The sequence below is a fragment of the Lathyrus oleraceus genome, chromosome 5 (assembly GCF_024323335.1).
Source record: "Lathyrus oleraceus cultivar Zhongwan6 chromosome 5, CAAS_Psat_ZW6_1.0, whole genome shotgun sequence".
Classification (NCBI taxonomy): Eukaryota; Viridiplantae; Streptophyta; class Magnoliopsida; order Fabales; family Fabaceae; genus Lathyrus; species Lathyrus oleraceus.
Window position 1 is genome coordinate 267,247,184 of NC_066583.1, and position 9,951 is coordinate 267,257,134.

General features: G+C 34.4%; 1 protein-coding gene across 1 annotated transcript; it reads left to right on the top strand.

Annotated features, from left to right (window-relative positions):
- The first annotated feature begins 990 nt into the window (after positions 1-990).
- On the top strand, positions 991-9,312 carry LOC127083775 (nicastrin). Its single transcript, XM_051024108.1, has 16 exons — positions 991-1,235; positions 1,315-1,428; positions 1,540-1,654; positions 1,980-2,062; positions 2,166-2,242; positions 2,585-2,662; positions 3,912-3,983; positions 4,080-4,153; positions 4,913-5,045; positions 5,165-5,236; positions 6,468-6,587; positions 6,731-6,802; positions 6,964-7,104; positions 7,231-7,315; positions 7,440-7,881; positions 8,819-9,312. Exons 1-16 carry the CDS (start codon positions 1,178-1,180, stop codon positions 9,081-9,083), a joined length of 2,001 nt encoding a protein of 666 aa, XP_050880065.1. The 5' UTR covers positions 991-1,177; the 3' UTR covers positions 9,084-9,312.
- The last annotated feature ends 639 nt before the right edge of the window (positions 9,313-9,951 follow it).

A 9,951-nucleotide genomic window follows, 5' to 3' on the forward strand; every position in this document is an offset into this window, starting at 1 on the left:
CGAAATGGATACGACAAACAAAATGGTTAGATTATGTAGTTCATATCGTTAGCCAGGTCACAATCGTACTAACTATCCTAGTGTTGGAACGAGCACAACCAGATAAATTCACATGTACCTCTGTTGCAATATACGAAAAACTAAACTTATTTTATATTATACGTTTGTGAGGAAATACCATTACATAAACAACAACACAAACAACTAAAACAATTAAAATACAATAACTAAGCGATTACAACCATCAAAACAATTTTGAACATGTAATGCATCATCCTATGAACGTCTCGGTCAGTCTTAATATCCACCCATTCACGCACTTCTCCATTTTGGTTGAACGTGAACATAAGCCATTGGATTCTTCTAATCCTTTCACCATCTCCAATTTCTCCATCTAACCAACAGTTCAACGTCCGATTAAGGCGTTCAAACGAATCTATATTTCAAAATCGAATCTTTATCGGATACGTAACAACGGCAAAAATTAAATCGACATTTCGCTTGTGAATGTATTCAAACATGGTTAAAGCTCAAAAACTTGAAGGAGATTGAAGTTGAATGAAAGAAAATGTGGTTATAGGGTAAGAGTTGTGTGAAAAATATTGCATACTGGGCAATATATTTATAGAGGAGTAAGAAAATGCATGTCCCAAATGGCTAGACGCCACACATGTCAAGACATGTAGGCGCCAGAAGCATTGACGCCTCTTCATGGGCCAAAATGCATGCGCCAGCTCACTTGGCGCCAACATTAAATGCTTCAAAAGCATGCGCTAGTGATGCTGACGCCTCCTCCTAATGCAAAATGGATGCGCCAGTTCAACTGACATATCTATTTTAAAATGTGATTATTTTGGATTTTTTTTTAAAATAATGGTTATTTTTTTATTTATTTTTAAAATAGTGATTATTTTAAAAAAAAATCAATTTTTGTTCTAACTAACAAAATGTTACCCTTGTGATGTCGCGGGTCCACGAATTAGTTTTAGACAAAAAGTAGTGATTAATGAACCCAACTCCCCCAAACAAACTAGTCCACGTTAATGGAAAGTCGAAACCATGCGATGAGCTCGTCTCTACGAAATCACATCCTGTAAATTCAGAATCAGATGAACTAGACTAAGAAGAAAGACGAAATAGAACACTCACTCACTCATTCACTAGGGTTTATTCACCCATGGCGCTAACCTTCTTCTTCCTCTTCTTCGCCTCTCACCTTCTCTATTGCATCTCTGGTTTGTTTCTACCCATCCTCTTACACGTTTGACTTCAATTTTGGATTTACACTCATTTCTCACCTTTCGCGTTTCACAGGACAATCCAACTCCATGGAATCGGTTCCCGATCTTCAGAACACCATGTACACGGACGTCGATGGATATCCTTGTGTGCGGTTGCTGAGTCTTTCCGGAGCCATCGGTTGTTCAAGTGAGTCTCAATTTCGGCTTCTATCTCATTTTCGCGATTCATTGCGTTTTTAGGGTTTAATTGAAATTTCAAGTGTTTGCGATTTTAAGCTGGTTGTTTCTAATTTCTTAGATCCTGGGCGAGATAAGGTTGTTGCTCCAATTGTGAGGTTTGAAAATGTTGATCATGTGTCAGAGTTGTCTTCTATATTGGTGTCATTCGATGAGTTTCCTGCTCTCTTTACCAGGTATCATATTTCAACATTCATGTTTAATGAATTGCTAAATAAAATATTATTGCATCTTAGTTACATCTAGAGTTATTATAGGAACATTTATGTTTATATTTCAGTTGAAAAGCTATAAATGTAGGGTTGGATCCAAAGTATCTATAGATTTCATTTACGATAAAGATTGGTTTGTACCCAAACGAATGTTTAGTGGCAATGTGAATCCAAACATGAATTAGTCCTTGTTTAGTGGCATGAATCATGATAGTTGATGCTGTTTATTCACTTACGATTTGTGATTTTTTTTTAAAAAACTTTCCTGAATGTGATTTTCCTCTTTCAGATTATCAACTGACCCAAGCTTTGCAAGCAAAGTTGGTGGTGTACTAGTTGAACCAGTTATTGATTCACAAAAGAAGTTAAATGGTAGTAACTACTATTGGTTTTCTTTAAACATGGATAAAGTAGGGTAGAGTAGTATTTTCTCTTAAAGCTGCTCCATTGATAACATTTCTTTGGTCATATGTAGGATTTTCTCCCGATAAAAAGTTTCCGCAAGCTGAGTTTGCTCCTTACCATAATATCAGCTATGAATGGAATCCAATTGTACGCTAAGGAATTACTTTTTCTTCTAGTTTACGGGGATATTTATATCTCATGGCAACATAATTTATTTGTCCTTTTCTGCCAATTATTTTCCAATTCTGATTTAATTATTTCCAATAAAGGGGAGTTAATAATTAATAGATGCTTTTTGGTTTCTATGAAATTCTTTATTTTTGAGGATGTACATTGTATCATTGTTGGTATTCAGTGACAAGGACATAGGATAAGAAAGACAATCATCTTTTGGATATAGTTCTATATTAGTCTTGAGACAACACAATCAAATCAATAACTTCTAATGATTAATTTATTTGTGTTTTCTTTTTGGTTCAACATCTACAGGGTTCTGATATCATGTGGAAATCCTACAATTTTCCTGTGTTTTTACTCACAGAAAGTGGCACAAAGATTCTTCAAGAGGTATTGCATAGTATTAGAGTATTATCGTGTTTTTTTATTAAACTTGAAACACAAGATACTAGTGATGGACTATTGAAATTTGAGATTGTAGTTAGATATGCAAAAACAAACTTTGAAAACACGGTTCTTTTCTTTAAGTAGAAAGGGTTGTATGAAATGCAAGTTAAGCAGAAGGCACACTAGTTCTATCTAAATGGTTAAAATTGGAGATCTTAACATATCACAATTCACAAATCACAAGATTTGTATTTTGGGTGAGGTGATCAAGCAAATTGATGGGGAAATAGAGATAAAAATAAAAACCTGTAAGTTCTAAGTGGAATAGATGAAATGCATGTTATTTAATATAGAAAAGTTCCAATCAAGGGTGGTTTAGTGGGAAAGACAGTTGTTGGTTTACTTTTATATTTTGTTATTGTTCGATATTTTTTATTGGTTAGCCTGCACATTATACATGTTTCAGTAAAAGGAGAAGCGTTTTTAACCTAGAGGTGAAAGTTGAAGACTATATCATCCCACAAGTCATGCAGTTTATATATCTTGGGTCCGTAATACAAACCGATGGAGAAATAGAAGGCGATGTAAACCATCGAATTCAAGTTGGGTGGTTGAAATGGAGGAGAGCCTTAAAGGTTTTATGTGACACAAAAGTACTACTAAAGTTAAAGGGAACATTTTATCAAACAGCGGTAAGACCCGCGATATTGTACGGGGCAAAGTGTTGGGCGGTTGAGAATCAACGCGAGAGTAAAGTAAGTGCAACATAGAAGACGATGTTGCGTTGTATATGTGGTATGACTAGACGAGATAAGATTAAAAATGACAATATTAGAGAGTGTTGGGGTATCTCCTATAGTAGAAAAAGTGGTGGAAAATAGGCTTAAGTGATTTGAGCATGTAGAGAAAAGACCTGTAGATTCTGTTGTAAGGACAGTAGATCAGATAGAGTGAAGTCAAATAACTAGTGGTAGAGGAAGACCTAGAAAAACTATAAGAGAAACTATTAAGAAAAATCTCGAGATTAACAAATTGGATAAACACGTGGTTTTGGAGAGAACATTATGACAAAATTTGATTCATGTAGCTGATCCTATTTAGGGGGATAAGACTTGGTTGTTCTTGTTGTTGTTGTTGTTGTTTGTATTTACTTTATAGTGCCCTGATATGAATCTTATTGTTTATATGATGATATGAATCTTATTGTTTATATGAACATCAGGAATATTTATTCTCTATCTTGTTTCTACAGTTTGTATTAAAGAGTAAGGACAAAAAGGAAGCTTATACTTCTAATGTGGCTGAGTTTGATCTGGTGATGCAGGTAGGATCCAAATTATTGTTTAGAATTGTTATTTTCTAGCATAAGAAGAAAAATGTTTCATTTTTTGCTTGTTTCTTTTTCATTATCTTGAATTAGACAATGAAATCTGGAACACATGATTCAGAGTCTTGTTTAAAAGAAGGAACTTGCCTCCCTTTAGGTGGATACAGGTGAAGTTTCCTAGATTCTACTCTAAAATCTGCAAAAATTTATGGATGTGACTTTTTTTTGGGTGGGAATAAATGTGGGGTCAAGGGTGGCTGCCCCCAGTTTAGAGCAGGTCTCCAGGGAACAAATTTGTAATTGTGATTTGTATGTGTGGGATTATGATATCTAATTGTTGAATGACATTTGTAGCTGTAAATCGCATGTTGCTGCAAAACTAGACACAAGTCAATCACATGATAATGAACATGCATACAAATTTCAGATTCCTCCCACAAAATCTGAGTATATATATACAAAAGGATTACTATTGATACTCAGATTTTGTGGGAGCTATTTCAGATTCCTCCCACAAAACCTGAGTGTGTGTGTATATATATATATATATATATATATATATATATATATATATATATATATATATATATATATATATATATATATATATATATATATATATATATATATATATATATATATATATATATATATATATATATATATATATATATATATATATATAATACAGTCAGCTTCTAGATTATATTTACCTTAAGGAATGTGTGTTTACATACTGGGGAAAACACAAGGGCAATTTTCCATATGAATGAAGCATCACATGGTTTGCATAGTAGAAATGGGTTGTCCTGGATCTAGATTAAGAATATATCAATATCACCCCCTTCTTATTTTGCTGAGACATTTAAAATCTTAGCATTGTTATGGTTGTGATGTTAACTCTCTATGTTTCATATGGAAGACAGTGTTTGGTCGTCGCTACCCCCAATCAACGCTTCATCCTTAAAGCCGCCTAAGCCCATTATATTGACAGTAGCCTCTATGGATTCTGCTTCCTTTTTCCGGGACAAAAGCCTTGGTGCAGATTCCCCTATTTCTGTAAGTACAACTGAATTTACTAGAGTATGTTGAATTAGTTTTTTGGGCCAAATTAAATGTTCATTTGTAATGTTTGTTTCAGAATCAAAATATAGTCTAATACATCAGCTACATTACAGGGCTTAATTGCATTACTGGCAGCAGTTGATGCGCTTTCTCGTTTGGATGGTCTTGGTGGCCTTAGTAAACAGGTGCGTACAAAATAAACAATGGAGCTTTAAGGTGTCGGTTTTTGGACTGTTCATAACTAATAGGTTCCTGGACTCTATTAGTAATAGGAACTAGGAAGCGGCTCGATAAGGCTCTAATGTTCTGGCTGTGCAGGCCAATTCCTGCTTTAGGAGAGGGAGTAACTTGTATACAACAAATTGGAGGGAAGTTAGTTAGAAGAGAGAGTAATTATATTTCAGATTTTTTATATAAGGAAATTAGTAGGGAAAAGGGGTTATGGGAATTCCATATCAGTTGTTCAGCTTATAGGTTGGACCAAAGATGTTCACTAAGGCCGGGAGAATCTGCTCTTACATTTTCTAAATTGTTCCCGTTTTCACTCTGGCCAAAGATGTTTGGTGGAAACTGTTCCTACCATATATGAATAGCTTTATTTTATTAATGCCCACAAAGCTTTGACTTATTTAAGTTTCCTGGCGTCTTTTTGGTTTTATTTTCCTTGAAGATCTCTTTGTGGGGAAAAGTATCCTGATTGGTCAATGTTTCTTAATAACTGGTATCTCCGTGGGGCTTGTGAGATAATTTATCTGCCCCTTTCCTGTGTTTTGTGACGGGATTGCGATTAAATTTTATTGTTTGGAATGCAATAGTTGCACCATTGGCAGGAAACCTGATGCACTCCCACTTTTTCGTTGCTGCATAGTGAACTTCTGGGGTTTCTTCTCCCTCCTTTCTTGTGGGTTGATTTCGTTTTTAGAAGAGCCCAAATGTATATTTTGTTTATCATAATTATAATATGTACTCATGTTATAGTTTCTATTATGTGGTGCTTCATTCTTTCAAACCACAGTTAGCTGTTCCCTTGGATTAATTGATGCAAGTTTCCCTTACTCAGTATATTTGCTTATAGAATAATTATCAGGGTTGCTTTTTAAAACCTTTGTGTATGATGCATTTGGATAAGCTTTGAAATTAAAGAAGACAAGAAAACACTTATGATATATGCATGTAACTTTTATTCTAAAGCTACTTTTCCTAGCTTTTTAGAACAGCACTAAAAATATTGGCTTTTTTCCCTTTTAAAATTTTTTAGGATAAAGATAGATGAATTTAAACATTTTTTCTCTTAAGGAAAAATGTTATTTTACAAAACGAACAAGCGGGCTTATAATACTCAAGAATCAAGTAGTTTACCAACATGTTTCTGCTTCTCTGAACTTTATTGCTGATAGTTTCATAAACTCAATGCAGCTTGTTTTTGTAGTTTTCACTGGAGAGGCATGGGGTTATCTCGGAAGCAGAAGATTTTTAGTAGAACTTGATGAGCACTCAGATGCTGTTCATGGCCTTAATCACTCATTAATTGAAAAGGTGCTCTGTATACTCCTAGTAAATATGACCACTGTGTAGTTTGTAGGGTGGCCTAATGCATATTGTTTAAATTTATGACCACTCTAGAATTACTTTATTTGCTAACAACCTAACTTATACTTTTGTGGTGGGGTGTTTCATAGGTCTTTGAAATCGGTTCTGTTGGAAAGGGTCTCAATCATGGTGCTAAAAACTACTTTGCTCATGCAGAAGGGGTGAGATAATTGATTTGATAAATATGTGCACATCAATGCCCTTTTGTAATTTTAATTGGATATAATGTATTTCGTTATATATTTTGTATCTGCACACTGTGCACCATCAGAATTAGAGTACTGTGCCAATCCTGCTTTTGTCTTGCACAACACCATTGCAGGATTCTTCTGCCAAAAATCAGATAATGGCTGCCCTGAAACATGCCCAAGAGTCGCTACTCTCTGAGGATATAAATATCGCATCTGCAAGTGCCTCAAATCCTGGGATACCTCCATCATCTTTGATGACCTTTTTGAATAAGGTTCTGGATAATGCATTTTCACTCCACCCCTTAATGATATTACTATGTTAGTATGGTATTGGCATATATTGAATTCCGTAGTTTTCCGCTCATTGTTTTTCTTTTCTTTTCCCCTCATTTTATCAGAACCCCAAAATCTCTGGTGTTGTGTTAGAAGATTTTGACTCTTCCTTTGTCAACAAGTTCTACCGTAGTCATCTTGATGATTTATGTGAGTTAACCTGTATGGGCATGACATTATTGTTTTGCTTACTTGATTTACTTATTCCAGTCTTTCATGGTTATCTCCCATGTCCCATGCCTTCTGATTTGTATCATCTATATGATTAATGCAGCAAATGTGAACTCATCAGCTGTAGTTGCTGCTGCTTCTCTTGTTGCTCGAACCCTTTACATACTGGCTAGTGAAACTGATGATGTTCAAAATTCAACTTTGGCTGCTATAAATGTAAATGTCTCACTTGTTGAACAACTCATGGATTGCTTGTTGGATTGTGATCCTGGTCTTTCTTGTGAGTTGGTGAAGAAATATATTTCACCCGCTTCAACCTGCGCGAGCAATTATGTTGGTGTTATCTTAGATGAACCTTCATCCACACCTTATCCAGGATACATTAATGACGTTCCTAGGTTCATCTGGAATTTTCTAGCCGACATAACTTCTATCCCAAAGGAAAATAATAGCTCAGACTGTCAACAGGGTTGCAGTGGTAGTGATGAAGTTTGCATTAAAGCAGAGACTGATGGAAAGGGCATCTGCGCTCTCTCTACAACTAGGTATTTTCTTGTCTAAATGTACTTAATAGATTTAATAAACGAATATATGTTCTTGGTCCTCATTTTAGGATATATGTGCTATTCTGTTGTTTCTTATTGGTATTCTTTTCCAGGATTAGGTGTGCTTGTTATCATTTAGTGTTTCCGACCCTAAAATTGAATCCAGTTTTTTAGCGATTAATTGATTTGTTTCAAAACCTGCAGAAGTGGATAGGTAATGTATTCATTTTATTATGGGAACACAACTTAACCATGTATGGAACGTAAAAACCCTGTATGTCCCAATCTTGAGTATAACTTGAGTTAAAAGGCGTAACCCCTATTCCCCCGTCTGTTTCACTACTTCTGCCTAGCCATTATTCCCATTAATATGGTTGTTTTCAGATTATAATAATGTCTGAATACTTTTGCCTTTTAAATTGAATATTTTATATTTCACAAAGCTGATAAAAGCTGTCAATGGTTGTATAAAATCTGATATTTGCTAATTTCATAAGACATGATTTGTATTTATGTTGGATTTATTTTCTGCACATACACACTCACAGGTTTTGACATTCACGTGCCGTCTCGACGTTTTTCTATTTAGATTAACCCAATTGTTTTTCTATTAAACAAATATTTACGACACTTGGTAATAGTTTATATTAACCCAATAGTTTTTCTATTTAAACTAAGAGGTCGTGACCTTCTTGACGTGCTTCCTGAAATGGATTTGATGCTAGAAACCATACCAGTTCTAAGATTTATGTCATAAGCACCCTTGTTAAGTTTGCTCGTGTGCTGTATGTACGTAGTTGGGGTAGGCTGCACAATTTTCATGTTTAGACTATTTACATATTTCTTCAATTTTCCAGGTACATCACTTCTTGTTTGATTGACATGATTAAATGGCCAAGTTGACTGTAATATGACCCTAATATATAATCTTTTACAGGTATGTTCCAGCATATTCGACACGATTAAAAGTTGAATCAGGAGTATGGAGTATTTTGCCCCCCAATGCCTCAGATAGCATGGGCGTCGTAGACCCAGTCTGGACAGAAAGCAACTGGAACTCATTAGGCATTCGGGTATACACAGTCCAAACTGCTGCTTACGATTGGGTTGTTCTGTTTGGGGGAATTGCTCTTACAATCTTGGCATACCTTGCAATTGCAGTTACAAGAACTTTGGTTGCCAAAGCAACAAAGAGGGATTGACACTATTATTTATGATAACTAACTACTAAATTTTGTGAAACTAGGACAAGACTAAATAGGTTGGTAAGAAAATTATTAGTTTCTGAAGAATTTCTAAGGATGTGCATTATTTAGGCTACATTCTTTCTTGTGCATGTGAATTTATCTGCAACACTTCTTTAATCACTTGTAGGTAAGCAATTAGGAAATGTAATGAACACCGAAAGTAAAAAGGTTACGGTGCTGTGTATTTGGTAGTCCAAGTTACTGAGAAGTGGCTTACTCCCTCTTCCAAATTATAATAGGTTTTGGGTATTTCACATGAACTAGAAAACCTAATTGATTTTGTAATGGAAAGACAAATTATATATTCCCTCCATTCTTTTTTATAAATAAATTTTGATTTTTAAGTGTATTAAATAATGTATTTGGATTATATATAGATTATATATATTAATTATTCAATGAATTTAAAAATCAAAATTTACTTATAAAAGAGAATGGAGGAAGTATGATTTTACAATAAAGTTCTTTATTAATTACATAAAAAAGAGATTAAAAAATTGAAAGAAAAAATAATAATAATATAGGATATATTAGGAAAAAGTTATTAATGTTCCTAAATAATAAAGTTCTTTTCAAAATGTGTTACTACTTGGGATGGGGCAGTAACTTTTAGCGGTTTCTCTATAGATAGATGCTCCTAAAACATGGGTATTTCTGGTTATGCATTGACATATTTGAGAATATATGTGGGGTCATTAAGAAATTAAGAAACCATCAATTATTATTTGACAAGTTTCACTGTTGTTATAGATGACCGCAAGATTTTAATACGCTGTTTGGTATTTATAGTGTTATAGTGGTGGTGGGTTTAACTGTTTAAGGA